The sequence below is a fragment of the Cynocephalus volans genome, chromosome 11 (assembly GCF_027409185.1).
Source record: "Cynocephalus volans isolate mCynVol1 chromosome 11, mCynVol1.pri, whole genome shotgun sequence".
Taxonomy (NCBI): Eukaryota; Metazoa; Chordata; class Mammalia; order Dermoptera; family Cynocephalidae; genus Cynocephalus; species Cynocephalus volans.
The window spans coordinates 44,332,021-44,349,892 of record NC_084470.1 but is presented as its reverse complement, the minus strand read 5'-3'; the positions used below and the strand labels follow the sequence as shown (position 1 = coordinate 44,349,892).

Below are 17,872 nucleotides of genomic sequence, written 5' to 3'. Positions count from 1 at the left end.
TGACACATTCTTAATATTAGCAGTTTATCTATTTATACATTGTCTAAGAAAATAAGATTTATGACGATATCAATGAGATACTTAATTCATTATAAGCTATAGCACTTTGCAAATAAGTATTCAATTTAATTATAACAAACCACTGAGCAAATTTAACTAAGTATATAAAAACATTAGTTAAATACAATTCTCTGGAAATATACATTATACCTACAGCTGTTTTTACAGTGAGATTCTTCTTCTTTTTTTTTTTCCTTTTAATTATCAAAATGGTAAATCACTGAATGGTCCTGGATCTCCATGCTATAAAACTGAAATATGTGTTTCCAGCATAGCAGATGGTGACCAGGAAGGCAAAGAACTGCAGAAAACAAAGCATAATAGAAAGGGTTTAGGGCACATTCTAATTAGTGAAAGTTATCATTTCACCTCCACTGAATCATGCACTCTCAACATTCCCTTGACTCCAGGCCTTCTCATCTAGAACTACTTTATTGGTTCAATTACCTTCCTTTTCAAACGATTTCTGGCAATGCTGCTTTTATTTTTTGGAATATATCTGGAAAGCGTGTAGTTTTGCTCAGATAACCACAGGGAATTCACTTAAGATGAATGTGGTAGCAGTGCAGCTGAGAAAAGTACCGTATATCATTTCTAATTCAGTGCAAGCAAGTTTAGACCTCAGATTGCTACAGGTCAGTTCCCACTGATGAGCGGAGTGGGCCAGAGTAAGCCCCAGGCCCACACGGTGTGTGTGTTGTCAATGGGGAGCGGGAAGACGCAGGCCCTTCTTGAGGGCGGCCACCACCTGGGACTAGCCCATTCGTGTGTGTGTCAACTTAAGCCCAGTCTCACCAAAGCTCATGCTTTTTAATGTCGTGTGCCCATGCTCTCTACCTTTAGAGATTTTCAAATATAAATAGAAGTAAAGAATATAATGAATACCCATGCACCATCAATTGGTTTTAGCATGATCATTTTGGCATTACTATCTAACTGCCTCCCCTCAACCCCCAAATAGGTTCCTTTTGGGGATGGGATATTTTAAGGCCAATTTTAGGGTAATGCTCTCTTTTTTTGGCTGGCCATGGGGATCAAACCCTGGACTTTGGTATTTCCAGCACCATGCTCTAACCAGCTGAGCTAACTGGCCAGCCTCAGAGGAATTCTTAAAACCAGTTTTTTAAACTGGAAAAGTAACACATACTTATGGCTTTAAAATGCAAACACATGAATTAAAAAGTAAAAGTTCCTCAGTCTACTCCCCTCATTTCCTAATCCCAGTCTCTGGAAGAAACCCCTACTGGGATATATTTTTCTAGGCATTCTCAAGGCATACATAAACATTTCCACTTAAAAAAAGTCAAATAGAGTCATATTATATCCATTTTCTGCAACCTTCCCCCACTTAATAAACTGCAGGCAGCAGAATTATTCTTAGACTGTCTCAAATAATTTTTCTCCCTCAAATACTTATCTTGTTCCAGCCACTTGGTTTTCACTTAAGCAGCCTTTCAACCTCTTTGCACTTCAGGCTGTCAGGAGGCCCCACCAATTTTTGATGTTTTTAAACCATTTCACCAATTGCCACCTTGTCACTACTGCAAGTGGTGCTTTTTCCTGCAGATAACTTTCCCAAGCGGGCTTGGGGAAGGAGGAGGAGGAGGATCTGGGGGGATGAGAGGGCTCCCTTACCGAGGAGGCTGCCCAGCTGTTGAAGTTGTGACTGTCCCTCTCTGGGGAGACAGAAGATGCATCCACAACAGCGGCAGAGAGGTATAAGACGAAGGCACTGCCATTAAAGCACAGACCCTGGGAAAGATAGAGGGGCAGAGTGTTTAGGAGTGAGGGAGGGTCTGGGTGCCTCCGGACCCCTCAGAAGTAGCCAGAACTGCAACCTGGGTATGGTAAGGGGCCCAAGTGGACACCTGGGGAGGGTGGGGGATGAGGCTGTCAGAAGACAGCTGTCAAGCCTTGGCAAGGCAAGAGGAGGGGGGGTAGGGGGTGTACACCAGCTCATATACCAGACATCACCCCTACCCCTGCAAGACACCCAGACTGCACGGTGCCCTTTCAGCCATTTCTCTTTAATTTGTTCTTGATCCTCATCTCATCCACGGTTCAGCTGTGGTGATGTACTGGCTAAGGAAGGCAGATAGCAGCAGGGGCCACGGGGTGAGATCTGCCTCAGCCCACAGCCTCAACAGAAGCTGTAGCCCTTCAGCATGTCCTTGACACGGGCTGGGAGAAAGTTTCACCAAAACAGGCCCAGCTGATTTTCTAACCCCAGCTCCAAGCAGGGAGGGATACTTAAGTGAGCTGTTCTGTCCCAGTAGCAAGTTCTTAAAAATAAAAAAGAGATTGTAGATATTATTATAGCCCTTTGGGAACTAATCTCACTCTTGGCTTCATCTTATTTTTTCCTATTCTTAGAGAAGAGAGAGATGTAAATCCAGGTGGGTACTAGTTTTAGTTATATTTAAACTCTAGGAAACCATACTCGGAAATGTGCAAAGCTTGGTCTGGTCTGAGCACAGGTGAGGGGTGGGAGTGGGGTGGGGTGAAACCAATCACAGAAACCGATATAGGTAGGAAGAGGGATGAATCTCAATGAGCAGGGCCCCTATGGGGGCCAAAATCATGTCTACCAATCCCTTCTCTGCGATCTTAGATTCCTTAAATGCTCTGAAAACCAAGAGTAAATTCGCAAGTAATTTGGCAGCAAAGGCTGACCTGAAATAACATGGAGCAATGTGGTCTTTATTATCTCTCTTAGCAGGAAAATTCACGTATTCTTGCAGAAACATTAATGTGTCTTATTACAGTGCTGCCCCAGACATGGGAACATGTGTCACATATTGTAGTAAATGCACCAAATGACCTCATTACCTTTCTAAACTTTGAAAAAAAAAATCTTAATTCACATCTGGCCCCAAAATTTCGAGTCAGGGATGTGGACTCATAACTACCTTTAAATCAGTGCTTCCCACACTTTAGGTGCCTAAGAATTATCTAGAAAAACTATCATGATAGATATTCCCAAGTCTTCCACAGATTTTCTAATTCAGTCAGACTGGAGTGGGGACTAAAATTCTGTGTCTCTAACAAGCTCCCAGTGACACTACTGGTCCAGGAACCACATGCTGAGTAGCAAAATTCTAGGAGGCCCATTCAAGCACCAGGAGCCTATCAGCTGCCTTGGCACAAAGTCCTGGCCTGATGCTTGTCACACTCCTGATCAATGTTGGGACACGACAGTAAAGACCAACATCTGAATCCCCCAGTCTGTCTAGTAAGAGATTCTGCTGGGCACTGGGTAATACAGAAGTTTAGTCTGAGTCTTTAGTTGTTAACAGATGAAAACTTTTTGTAGTTTCCACTCTGGATATTCAGTTAACACCATTTACCCAACTCGCAAATGGTTTGGAAGTTGTAAAGGTGCTTCTCAGTTGGAACAGACAAACACCCCAACCAGACGTCAGACATGTTGGACCTGTAGCTTCTGCCAGCAGCAAATAAAGTTTTAAAAATATGGCTGTAAACATTTCAAAATTGGGAGAGTTCACACAAACTCTGGATTCTCTTAAACATAAACAGAAAAACAAAAGACTTAGGAATGCTGGGAGCACATTTCCAGCGTATTTCTTTGTGAAGTGAAGAGTATTCTCAAGTTGTTTAAGATGCTGAGAGTGTGTCTGGGTGGCAAGAACTCCCCACCCAGCTGAGTTCACTCACTTGTCTGACCTGTCTGCCCCGCACACATGTCAGCCCCCCCTACCTGGGGGCTGACAGCCTTGCTTGAGGAGATGAATGATTAAACAGTTCTGGAGGGATTAAAAGTTCTGGTCTCCTGACTTCTGCTTGGGGTTCTTATCTACTGTGCAGGCAGAGGAGGCCTGAAGCAGGATGAGATCAGAAACACTCTGGATGGAAGTTAAGAGACATGGACCCTCGCTGGGTGTGAATCTGTGCAGTCACAAGATGCCAAACCTCAGTTTCCTTATCTATAAAATGGGGCCATCCATGATAATGATAAATTCCGATAATGCAAGTCAAAGCACTGTAAAAACAGTGAGAGCCAGAAGGGGGCATTGTTAATGTTTTTAAACATACCATTAAAAGCAATATCTAAAAATTTTTAATGTAATAAATCAATGAAGGAGTTTAGGCTTGGAGGAAAGACTGTACATGATCTAGCCTGGAGGTCAGCAAACTGGCCTATGGGCCGAACCTAGTCCACCACCAGTTTTTGTAAATAAAGTTTCACTGGAACACAGTCCCGCTCATTGATTTACAAATTGCCTGTGGCTGCTTTCCTGCTGCAGGCATAGTTGAGTCATTGAGGCAAATACAGTATAGTCCAAGAAGACTACAACACTTACTATCTGGTCCTTTACAGAGAAAGTCTGCCAACCTCTGATCTAGACAACATAACTGGAAACTGAGACTCAGGCAAAGGTGGGAACAAAGGTATTGATCATTCCTGCATCCCAGAAATCTCATTTGTGAAATAAGATTGTGAAAGCAGAACTGTCCAATTTCCTCTGTTTCCAAGTTCAGTCACTTTCTTCAGGACCTACTTTAAGACTCTTCTTTCTCCAAAATGGCATTCTTTCAACTCTCCCAATTCATTTTGATTATTCCCTCACCCTGTGTTACCATAGTAACTATCACTTCAAAGTATTTTTTTTGAATCCAACATCCAAATGAGTCTTTCCTTCCCAAGGCCCATCTGGGAAAGCAGGACACTGATTCCAACAAGACAGTTATGGGCACCTCATTTGGAATTACTTGTAGAACCTGCAACACTTTCTTGAAAACCTTAATGAATAATTCTCACTTTTGGATCTGGGGAAACAGTCAAGAGTCAATCTGTCTTGTGATATAAGATGATACTTTTTTTCTTGTGGGGCTTAACTTAGCTCTGAAGGCAACTCAGAAAGACCAAAACCAGGTACATTTGGAGCAACGACAGCACTGTTTGAAAGACTCCAACTTAACTTCAGTCTATAACTCGCAAGTGGGCTATATTTCAAATTTGACTCATAAGTTAATTGGAACTGGATATTTTTCTGATATATTGTTTGAAAACAAACAAAAATAGTATAACTTTAGAGCTCCATTTTATACATATACACATGTGGTACCACTTGGATTTTTTTTTTTAATCATATGGCCACTTCAAGTTCTCCAACAAGATTGCCAATGCTCCAAAGCCAGGGGAACCTCACCTTCTACTCTATGAAGCCTTTTAGGACATGCGTTTGATCTTCAGGATGAAGCTAAATGTCACCTCCCCTCTGAAGAGTTCCCAGCTGTCCCAAGCTAAGGGGACACCTTCCTTCACACTTTGTACATGCCCCTGCTTTTGCACGCAGCATAGGGTACTGAATCTACTTCTCCCTAGACTGTGCATTCACCTTTGTTTATGCTGCATGCAGCACAGAGCCTGGAGCAGGACAAGCATCCAATCAACCTTTACTAGTCTTGCTTCCAAATGTGAGGACACCTATTTGAAAACAACAGTTTTCACTTTTCATTCTAGTTCTTTGCACACAGTGTGCTCCAACATCAAAGAGCTGTGCTGTGCAAAGGGTTATGGCCTCGGTCCCAGGAGAGATTTGAAAGAAGGAAGATCGGCAGAGGCTGGTGCCCTGACAAACCTGTTTCCAGGTGACATTGTTTACAGGGATCTAATAAAATATGAGTCTACATAAGTGAAGCCAGCTATTCTTGATTCAGTCTTTTGACAATTGGTTTGCTATTGTGCCTGAAAGGAATTTCTGGACCTTCCACCATGGCCAGTTTCACACTCAGAGGTAAAACACTCAAGAGGTGATTAGATAATGCTGAAATTAAGTGCTATGCTGGGTTCTTCATGACTTGGCCCACCCCATGTGGACAGAGAGATGATCTTGAATTGATTAGAGGAGGACTAAGTGCCATCCTTCACAGTGGGCACTGGACCAGAACAGCACCCAAGGCTTCCTTACCACCGTTGTCCAGGGCACCTGGGGAATCCTGGTGTAGGTCATTGTTATGTAGACAATGAGGAAGAAGACGGTGAGGACCCAGTAAAACACAGCTACAAACATGACCCAGCCGAATGCAGGGACCCTGAAGTACTCAGTTCCAGCAATAAGTGTCCATACCAGCAGTCCTAGGACCTGAAAAATAGCAGAAGCAGTGGAAAAGAAAGGAGAAAATAAAGAAAAAGAAGGAAATAAGAACAGAGAAAAAAAATCATTATACAGAGTGTCAATTATAATTTTCATGCATATACACTCACGACTTAAAAATATAATAAGGGTTGCAAACTCATGTGTCTATGAACACCAGGAGGTAAGATAAACGAACATAGCAGGGAGGGTTGGGACCACGGGAAATAAGAAAACCTAAGTCTCGCTTTAAGGGGGTAATCTCTACTCAGCTCCAGCCAAATGTTGTGGGCTGGTTGCACCAGATGTTCCTTTTTATTTTCCCAGGAGAAAACAGAAACTCAAGTCTGTAGATGATCATCTTGATTTTTAAATGTTATCACTAAGAGTCTTAGAATACCATGTGGAGTAAAACAACATCTGTGGCCGGAATTTGCTCACAAGCTGATATGTGTCAGGGAAACAAGACTGCAGGTCCACCCAGAGGTCATCCCTGGGACTGACTTGCTCTCAAGGCATGAACCCTGGGCAGTCCCCATCTGCTACCACTGCTCTCCTTGCAGACGGCAGATAACACAAGGCCTGAGAGTTTTCAGAAGGGAGAACAAGCAAGGGCCTAGTCCAAATATAGGCACAGCAATTTATCACAGGTTGCACATTTATTCCAGCAATGGCTGTCCCACTCTTCCCCACTGCTGATGAGCAAAACCAAACCCAAAGCCAAATCCACATCACTCGATGACTAGAGGACCTCATCAAGGAAAAAGGAAACTGATTTAAACTGTAACTGTCTTGAGTCCTGAACAAGGGAAGGCCAGAGCAAGGTACGCACTTGCATTCTGGCACCTTCCAGGAGGCACCTTCCAGGACCAGGAGGACTTTATTCCTAAGTCATGAAAAAGTTAGTATCTGAACCACGGGTTCAGGAGACAGCATCAGGAGTCTGGGGGTGGGCTCTGGCTGCAAGTCCTGGTATGCTATGTGACTCAGGACAAAGTATTTCATTTCTATTTTTAGCTTTCTTTGTGGTATTTGGAACAAAATACTAAAGTAATGTAAATGCCAAAGCTGGGAAGATAGAGTTCACTCATTTGTTTAACACTTCAGCACCTACAGTATGCCAGGCTACTGCAGGATAGAGTGGGATACAAACTGAACAGACGCTGCTCACAGACAACTTCAAGTCCAGTGGGGAGAAATAACTGACAGGTGTGAAAGACGCTCTGAAGGAAAACAAAGGGTATGATAAGGTCTATAGTGGTGGGACATAATCTTGCTGGCAGGCATGGAAGTGTCAGAGAAGGCCATGCTGAAGAACAACCAGAAGACTGAGTAAGAGCTAGCAAGACAGGCGGGAAAACAGTGTTCCAGGCAGAGAGCACAGCATGGGCAAAGGTCTGGACGCGGCAAGGGCTTGGCTGCCTTCTGGAATCTGTAAGAAAGTGTGGTAAATTAGGACCTTGGTGTAAAATGTTTAGAGAGGTTGGGGAGGGTCAAATTATGTGAACCTAGGAAGCCTAAGGATGTTGTACTTTATCCAAAGGGCGGTGGGAGGGTTTTAAGCAAGAGAATGATAAGATCAGGTTAAGTTTTATAAGATCACTCTGGCTGCATGTGGAGAACGGACATGTGCTGGGGTAAAGGGTGGGTGGGAGGAGACAAGTTCAGAGACTGCTGCAATAATCCAAGTGGGAGAAGATGATGTCTTCAAGACCAAGAAATGATTATTGAGCAGCAAGTGAATCCAAGACAAATTTCAGGAGTAGAGATGACTCTAATAAATTAGATATGGGGGTCGGGGTGGGAAGGGAGAGGATAAAATAGAATGACCGCCAGGTCTCTGGAAAGATTTACAAAGTGGATTAGGGTTTCATGTGTTCAGTGGCAACAATGAAAGAGGAACAGGTTGAGGGATATGCTGCTCATGAGCTCGTGAACACTGCAGGGAGAAGAGTTTCAGCACTTCTTTAAGAAGGATGACATCCCATGTAGTGGATTGAATTATGTCCCCCAAAACTCCCTGAAGCTTGAATTGTGTCCCCCAAGTTTTATGTATTAGAAACTTAGCCCCCACTGTGACTGTTAAGAGGGTGGGAAATCCTATTATGGTAATTTAAAGGGGGAGCCTTGAAGAGGTGATTGGATTGTAGGACCGCTCAGTAGTGAATGGATTAAAAAAGGTGCTCAGGGGTGTGGTTCTGAGGGCTTTAAAAGAAGAGGAGAGTCTGTCTTTCTCTCTCTCTGCTCTCTCTGCTTCCACCATCTTGCAATGTGAAGCCCCCTGGTCACTGACGCCACCACCAGATGGACGTTGGACTTTCCAGCCTCAGAAACTGTAAGCAATAAATTTTGTTTTTCTTTCTAAATTACCCAGTCTCAGCTCTCTGTTATAGCAACACAAAATGGACCAATACATCCTGTGATGGTCATTAAGCCCCTCAGATGGCTTCCAGGGGACATCTTAAACTGTTTCCCAGGAGAAGCCACCTCTCCGTCACAATCTGGATGTCTGTGCTGGGGAGCAAGTAACAGGCTCTAAACGTTGCTGTTTCTTCCTCTCTTCAGAGTTTAGTGTGAACATTCTTATGTCTGCTTGCTTGTATATAAATTCCAAAGAAAAGACCTAATGGAGATGTGTTTTTGTGCCTACATCTGATCTGCGGCAACGAAATTTATCAAAAGTGAAGATGCAAAGAGCGGGATAGAATTCGAGAAGGCGCTAAGCCTCACGCTAATGGATCTGGGGCCTGAATTCATCCTGACAGGTAATCTATACACATATATTTGACATTCCGTTGCATCAGTAAGAGTGGTAATAGACGTAATCCAGCATCTGAGACATTTTGGACTTCTTGATTCAAACAAAGAGGGAGATAATGGCCCTTTGTTGATGATTCACACAGGAAAGTGGGTGAAGAGGCATTGAAAGTGTGCTCGTGTGTCCCTCCCTGTGATCACAGGGTTTGAGATTTCCAGCACAAGCGTGTGTCCAGCTAAACAGGCTCAACTAACAGCTCTTGGCTCTGAATGCAAAACGTTTTTCATTATTAAAGCAAGCGGAGCCTACTTTCCAGAGCTGCATTGTCTAATTTGCTAGCAGTGCTCATCTTTAGACAAAGGGACAATATTGTTAATGAGCTGTCTCTCAAAGAACAGGAATACTTGACTCATGACCTCATCAGCAAACATCATAAAAAGAATGTCCCTGTCAAGAAAAGCATTGTTCTACCAAAGTGATTTCCTAAGCAGCTGAAATACACTTAGAAGCAAACCTTTTATCTCCCACTATAATGAATACTGACAAAAATTACTTTACAAGAATGTTATTCCTGCCCTGCTGCATGTGCATGTGTTTAAGACTAACCCTAGGTCTTTACTTGCTTAGACTACAAAAATACTGTTTATTTTTACCCTGATAAATATTTTTTTTGGCTAAGATTTTTTTTGAATGACCAAGCCAAAATACTTCAAAAGCGATAAATGCAGGTAAAAAATTAACACAGCAGCATATAAAGAAATAACAATGCCCATTCCTACCCACCAGTTGTAAATTCAAGAAGAACAAATATACACAATTTTGTATCTACCTTTCCTAACATCTTTCCTTGCACTTACAACGACCACCTGCACGTCCTTTTCTTTCTCCCTTATAAATATGGATCGCTCTATACATGGTGCCTAACTTGCTTCTTTCAATCAACAAAACCATGGACCTTCCTTCCACGCTAGTACATACAGATTTTAACAGTTACTTAGTTTTTCATAATTCATATAACAAGTCCCCTCCTGACAGAAATTTGGGTCTCCTTTATGTCTGTACACAAATGCCCAACGAACACTCTTATAATACATATCTCTGCATATCTGAGTTCCAGGACAGATTTCTAGAAGCGGAATTTTTAAGCTTTAGAGGTACTACCAAATTGCTCTCCAAAAACTTGACACTTACTTATCCTCTCATCAGCGTACACAGGCTATTCACTTCCACCCTCACCAGACTAAATTCCCTTGTTTCAAATTATTAAAAACTCCATTAAAAAAAAAAGCCGCACGTTTTGTCTTTCACTACTTTATTTAAATACAGCATAAAGAATACAAATGCCAAGTGAACAGCTTGGTGAATTTTCACTAGCTGAACAAACCTGTGTAACCAGCATCCACCTCAAGAGACAGAACACAACCAGCACCTGGAAATCTCACCCCCACTTCTAGTTACTCTTTCTCTCCTCGAAGGGCAGGAACTGTCTTGATTTCTGTTCTCTAGATTAGTTTTGCCAGTTTTTGATCTTCATATAGATGGAATCCTATAGTATGTACTCTTACGTCTGGCTTCTTTCACTCAACACTATGAGTTGACCACGACCTGAATGTAGTTCCTTCATTCTCCTGGCTGCTCAGCAGTGGCTCTCAGACGTGAGTGATCATCAGAATCACCTGAAGGGCTTGCAGACCAGACTGCTGGGTCCCTCACCCAGAGTTTGAGGTTCAGGTCTAGGATGGGAGCTGTGAGTTTGCATTCCTAGTAAGTTCCCAGATCATGCGGATGCTGTTGGTCCAGCAGCTGGACGTGAAGAACCACGAATGTATATATTCTTGTGTCTGCTTTAACTTGCACTTTTCTGACCAGTGGTGAGGATGGGAGAGCATTGTTTCAAATGCTTATCAGCTACTTAGAGTTCTTGCCTTATTTATTGATATGCTTTTAAAAAGCACTTTCTGATTTGTAGAGATTTTTATGGAGGAGGGTTCATAATCAACTACTTATGTGGCAAATATTCTTCCCCATCCAGTTGCTTTTTAACTTTATGTGGTCTTTTGTCATATGGAAATTTAAAATTTTTACATAGTTAATTGATTACTCTTTAACTCTTCTGCCTTTTTTTTGGTAGGATTTTAATTTTAATTTTATTATTTCTTACATTCTAAGATGTTGCTGAGCAGTGGGGGGGAGGGGAGAGGGGAGGAAAATGAAGGTGGGGGTGGGGGTGGGGCTGGCCCACAGCCAGCTCCTTCTATGGCCTGGTTGCTGATGTGGGGGGGCGTGCATGGGTGAGGCCCTCTGCCCCTCTACCCTGGTTCGGGAGCGGGGGGGGGGGGCTTCTGGCTCTTCTAGGTTTTATAGGTGTTCTTTGGTGGTGTTAGACCTTTACTGGTTAATATCAGAACTTTGATCTGTGGGTATTTTGTGTTTTCTTTAAGTTCTGTGCTGGATTATTAGCTACCCCCACCACTTAAACTCTGCACTGGAACTAATTTGTTGTCCTTTGCTTACTTCTAAAATGGGGGAACTTCCTGTGGGGACTCAAGTACTCTTGAGCCCTGTGGTTGAGCTAAATTGCTGCTTTGCTGCTGATTCCCTAGGGATGGCATTTTGTGCTGCTCAGGTTTTAATTGTTGACCTTGTATGTACTTCCTAGTCTTGTGAGATACGGTGCACCTGGGTTGTGTGGAAACTCTGGTCTGGGCCTGAGTCTTTTCAGCAAATTGCATCCCCCACACTTCTATATTCCTGCCCAGTTTTCACTGAGTGGTCCTGCACTGATTAGGGGGCAGACCAACTATCCATGCTGTGCCCCAACCTTCCCCTGATGGACCCATCTCCCCAACCTCCTACACTCCAAACACTTCCCATGCGATGGGCTGTGTACTGGTCCCTTGTGATGACTCACTGGCCTTTAAGTGGCTCCTTTTTACAGTTGTCTGTGGCCCCTCACTCCTATGTGGGTCCACGGGAACCCTGTTAGTGGTCTTGCTGGCCTGGGGGCAACCAAGACCCTCCTCTCCCCTGCAGTCTCCAAGCAACTTCACACAAAGGGCACAGCTGCAATTTTTGCCAGCTCTTGCTCCATGTGCTCACCAGCTCCAGCCTTGAAATTGTCAGAATGGTCCTTTCTTTCAACACAGCTTCTCCTGCCTTTAAGAACTCCGTAGGTCTCTCCTCCTCTTCCCCTGAGCTCTAGCGGCCCCAGCTTGGCTGTCTTTGCTTTTTAACAGTTGTAAATTGGTCAACTGTAGGAGAAAGTGATGCTGGAGACCATCTATTCTACCATCTTGATTCTCTCCCCCATCAACTCTTCTAGTCTTATCTGCTTAGGAAGGTCTTTCTCAACACAAGATCATAAAAATATTACTCTATATCTTTTTACGGTTTTATATGTATGGTTATATCTTTAATACAACTAGAATTCAGTTCTATATATAGGGTGAGGAAAGACTTTTTTTTTCTAGTAGATGGACAATTGACTCTATATCACTTATTGGTGACTTCATAATATTGGGTCAATTTCTGGAATCTTTATTCTATTCCATTCATCCATGTTCACTGCAGTACCAGTGCCAACTACTATAGCTTCAGCATATACTTCATCTGGGTAAATATACCATATTGAACTTATGAATCTAATTTTGCTCCCTCCCAAAATCCTTTACAATTTTCAAGAGGATAAGATAAATAGGAGAGAAAAGTAACACGTTTTTGCAAGTTAGGAACAGATAAAGACAAGGGATAATTGACTTAACCATCCTAAGAAAGCTGAATTCTATGCTGCTTAATGGGAAAGTCAAGAACCAAACCAATCTCACTGCAAAGTCTGAAAAGACTCAGGTACCTCTGGGACTGGGAGCAAAGGGTGGGGATGGGGCAGCTACAATAAGGATTGGTGGAAAGCTGTTTGAAAGTAGCTAGGTCCTTATTTTCTGCCCTACTCCAGGCTGCTGGGTGTTCCATTTCTGTCATTAGTCTGAAAGTTTATTCTCTAGATCAGGATTCCTGGATCTTAGCCCTATTGACATTTGGGGCCAATAATTCTTTGTTGGGGGACAAGGGGGGCTGTCCTGTGCATTGTAGGATGTTTACAGAACTACGCCTGGCCTCTGTCTACTAGAGGCCAGCTGCAAACCTCCACCTCCCCTCTCTTAATGACAATCAAAACTGTCTCCAGACATTACCAAACGTCTTCTGGGAGGCAAAATCACTTCTGATAGAGAATCACTCTATGGAAGGTGAAACAAAATAGAATCTCTCTGGACTGAGGGACACAGTCGACAGTCTGAACATTATATTGAAAACAAGGGGCTTAAATTTCAATGTGAAGACTTCTCCATACTTCTAACCCCTAACCGTTTCCCTCTACTTGGCTCTTAGAATATTAGCAGCCTGGTCTTAATTAGCACAAAAGAAAAAAAAAAAGATAAGATATTGATTTTGAGGATTCCCTAACACACAGCCCAGCCAGGTCAATCTACAATGAAGTTCAAAGTTGATAAGCTTCATTCACATGCTCAGAGCACCTGAACAGCTTTGCACTCTTAAAATATAGGCAGACAACCAGGATTATTGATCTATGAAGAAAGCAAAGCCTGTATAAGAGGGCAGAGAGCTGAGACCAAAAAAACAGGAAAAAAGTTAAGTTTGAAGAGAGAGAAGAAAATATTTTAAAAAAAGAAAAAAAATCAGTATCCTAGAGAGAAAGGATGTTGTAACAGAGAAACAGAAACAGGAGGGAAGAGGTTAAAGATAAAGCCAGAGGTGTCGCAAGTGGCTATCTCTTTGTCTTAAGCCTTTTAATTCTATAAGTATTTGGCCATCCCACTGATACCAGTTGATTCCCTAGAATTTTCTGGCTAAGACATCAGCAGTAACAGTAGTTTTGGTGCTTTCTAATATGAAGTTTCTTTTTCCTGTATTATTGTATTGGCTAGAATCTCCAGAACCATCTTCCAGAACATAAGTGACAGTGGCTATCCTTATTTTATTCTATCTTATCATTAATTTTGATGTTTCACATTTTTATGATGTGTATGGTTGGTTTTTAATAGATGATGAATACCTTTTATCAAGCTAAAAATTTCTATTTTTTAGTGAGCTAAGGTTTCTTCCCCAACCTCTCCCCTGAACAATAGGATAATGAGCTCAGTCAAATGTATTGTCTCTATCTCCTGTTTAAAATTAAATACAGAATTTCTAATACAGCTAACCCTTTTGATGACCCAGGGTCAACACGAACACTGAGTATTTCAATTACCACTTTGTGCTGGAGAATGAGATTGCTTGTCCCTGTCCTGAATGGGACCAGGTAACTGTGTTTTTCTTTTCTTTTTAAAAGATGACCGGTAAGGGGATCTTAACCCTTGACTTGGTGTTGTCAGCACCACGCTCAGCAAGTGAGCTAACCGGCCATCCCTATATGGGATCCGAACCCGGGGCCTTGGTGTTATCAGCACCGCACTCTCCCAAGTGAGCCACGGGCCGGCCCATAACTGTGTTTTTCTATGAAGAAATTTTTTAAAATTAAAAATTAACTGTCACCGCTTGTGGCTCTCAGTGAGCTGAGTCCAACAGTTCTCTTTTGCCCTAGGTGTCTGCACACCCTTACCCCCCACATCATCTTTATTCTAGTATTCTATGGACTAAGAAAACAGATGCCTTAGATTTTTAAAATTATATGAAAAGACACAATAAGTTTGTCCTTGAAGACTCTCCTGTGGAGTCAAGTCTATGAGCTTTGTGACAGCTATTCTGCTGCTCAGAGGAATTATCTGATGGCAGAATTAAAGGGTCTCATTTATTCAGATACCTACTGAGCATCTATTATGAGACAGACACTGTTTTCCAGGCACTGTTGGTGGGCGGGAAATGCTACATTGCTAGAGCATATGAGTTGGCCGATTTTTTACTTTAGGATTGACTGGCAGGAGCACCATTATTACATCTGCACTTCAGCCTTGAAAACAGATGACTTTTGAAAATTAACTAGGTTACCCTAGGAGCAATGTATCAGCTGTTCCCAGCTGGCTTAGCTCAGGGGAACTGCATTGTTCTAGGTGTAAGCTCAGCACAACTCTGTAATACCTCACTAGACTTTAAATCATTTACCACATTAATTCCTTGCAATGAGGTGTCACTGGAAATCAGCTATTATAGATTTATTCTTATATGCACACCTTACACAAGAGAACCAGCCAGTATTAGTATGCCTGGCTGCTCTTCTCCTAACATACGTTTAATATGGTACACATGTGGCAACATTCATTCATTCAAAAACCTGAGTTTTCACTGGCAGTGCAATGAAGGGGGGGCGGAAACAGAAATGGTCTCTGCCCTAGGAGAAGGTACGTCACTCGATATTTAATTATAAACCGTGATAAGTCCCATTAAAAAAAAACAGGGTGACACCAGAATGTAAAGCACAGGACCCAACTAAGTCTGGACGGTCAGAGGAAGTCTGAGATTTAAATAGGTTGAACAGGAGTTAGCCAGGCAAAATGTATAGGTGGTACACCCTCGCTGGTGACATCAGTCTTCCATAGGTCCCAACCTAATACATGGAGACCACATGGAAGTCCAGTTTCAGAGGAGGCTGGCCCGTGGCCTGGCATTGGACATCAGTCTCCAAGGATGGCACCTTTTCTTGAAATCAAGACTTATTCCATAAGAATGTTAGTGCTGAAATTGATTAACTACTCACTTTACAGGTGAAAGCAAGTTCCAGAGATGTTTAGAAGCAACTAGCCTAGAGTCACAGAGCTAGTTAGTGGCTGCTGTAGATTGGATGCCCCCCCAACTTCACGGAGGCTTAATTTCCACTGTAATTGTTGAGGGTGGGAGATCCTATTATGGTAATTGAAAGGTGGTACCTTGAAGAGGTGACTGGATTGTAGGACCCTGCAGTAGTGAATGGTGGTCAGGGGTGTGGTTCTGAGGGCTTTAAAAGGTAAGTCCACCAGGAGCTCTCTCTGCTTCCACCATCTGCAATGTGAACCCCTGGGTCATCGTTGCCACCACCAGATGTGTTCCTTGGACTTTGGACTTCCTGGCCTCAGATACTGTAAGCAATAAATTTCATTTTTTTTAAAAAAACAAATTACCTAGTTTCAGGTATTTTGTTATAAGCAACAAAAACGGACCAAAATAGTGGCCAAAGCAGAACTAGTGTTCAGCTGTATCTTCTAGTCTGGTGCTATTTTAACATATACTACAGTCTTGGTTTCTTTATTCCCCAGTCCTTCCTCTTCTCCGTCTTCTCTGGCTGGCATGGTAATCGTAGACTGAGAGGCAGAATTTGCTAAGTGGGGAAAATCATGCACTTTGAAGTCAGCCTGTCTGAGCTCTATTCCCTGCCGTTGGGCAAATTCCTAATGTGTCAGTTTCCTCATCTGTAAAATGGGCATATCAAAGTATTCTTCATAGAGCTGTGGGAGGACAAAAGGAGTTAAGTAATGTATGCACACAGTGCTTGGCACTAGCTCAGTGCTGCGTCAGTTATTACTATTATGCTAATACTGCTACTGGGGTTTACAGTGACTCTTAGGAGTGCCTCCCCTCTTCCTTTCTCAGTTAAAAGACTTACTTTCCTCTGTAATCCACGTTTTTTTACATTTGTATGGAACCAAGGAGTCTTACCTATTTCCAGCTCCCTGGATATATGGACTGAACTTAAGGGCTCTCCCATGAGCAATAATGCCAACAAGATGTCAGGCTAAGTGTACTGTGAATGTCTGACCCTTAGGCTCTGTCCTCCCTGCCCATTGTGGACACCCTGAATGCCACAAGATCCACCTCAAAGCCATGGTTACCATGCCCTCTGTTCCTATTTGGTTAAATGGTATAATGCCAAGGCCATCTGGCCTGATAGAAAGATTGAGGCTTTGAATTCTTACCACCTGTGTGACTAGGCAAATAACTTTCATTTAGTCAACATGTATTTATCGAGCACCTACTGTGTGCCCAAGTCCCAGGTAATAGCATAATATCTACTGCAGAGTATACAAGTGTTTCACACGCCTTATCTCATTTGACCCAGCTAGCCTCCCCCCAAAGTATTTTTTATCATGACCATTTTATAGATGGAGAAACTGAGGCACAGAGAGTTTAACAGCTTAGTTTAAGCTTTTAAACTACTTACTACATATGGATATTATGTCCCAAGTCATTTAACTTTTCTGTGCCTCAGTTTCTTCATCAACATGTATGGATAATACATATTTTCTAAAATTCACATGATCAGACAATATGCTGTACAAATGATAGCTACTATTGTGATTGATAACTGAAGAAAATAGAGCAGTTTGGGAGGCCATAAAGCTGGCCTTGAGGAATAGCCATGTATAGTGCTGAAGAGGCACTTGAGACCAAGTGCTTGAGACAAAGTGCTTGAGACAAAGCAGCTGGCTCCTGCTGTTTTCTTGCTGTATTAGGGATGCAGTATTACCTAGAATGCCAGCCACCAGCCCCTCCCAAGTGCAAGGCCCTGGGCATAAGCAGGTTCTAGTAAAAGTAGCAGATGCCTTGATGCAAACCCACCCCCGATTCTGCAAAACAAGATGCCCAGAAGCTGCCCACTGACATCGGGCCACCAGGGAGTGCCATCTTCAAACTGTATAGGGCCAATCATTGCAAGGCCTTTTTAATCTGTTGGTGTCTCACATGGCACCTTGATTAGAGACAAACAGAAAACAGGAATGGCAGCTAATCCCACTTGCTTTGATGGCTTACACATCCAATTCAGAGTGTACGCTGTTCTTAATGAATTCTAAGAAATTCTGAAAGAAAATTGATATATTACAGAGGTTGACATAAGAGTCATTTCAGGTCAGTAAACACATTGTGAGTACCTGCTATATGCCAGGTACAGAGCTGGGTGCTCAGGGAACAAAGGTGAGTGAGGCACGAGGTCCCTGCACCTGAGGAATTTACCATCCAGCATGAGACACAA

General features: G+C 42.7%; 1 protein-coding gene across 2 annotated transcripts in view; it reads right to left on the bottom strand.

Annotated features, from left to right (window-relative positions):
- Window positions 1–277: 277 nt before the first annotated feature.
- CMTM8 (CKLF like MARVEL transmembrane domain containing 8) overlaps window positions 278–17,872 on the bottom strand; it is a 92,320-nt gene continuing 74,725 nt past the window's right edge. The window contains exons 2-4 of one of the 2 annotated variants that reach the window (XM_063115365.1): window positions 5,994–6,167; window positions 1,696–1,812; window positions 278–361 (exon numbers count right to left, since the gene is read on the bottom strand). In XM_063115365.1, coding sequence (XP_062971435.1) covers window positions 278–361; window positions 1,696–1,812; window positions 5,994–6,167 — 375 coding nt within the window. The remainder of the gene's footprint in view (window positions 362–1,695; window positions 1,813–5,993; window positions 6,168–17,872) is intronic. The other variant, XM_063115366.1, reaches the window with a different exon arrangement.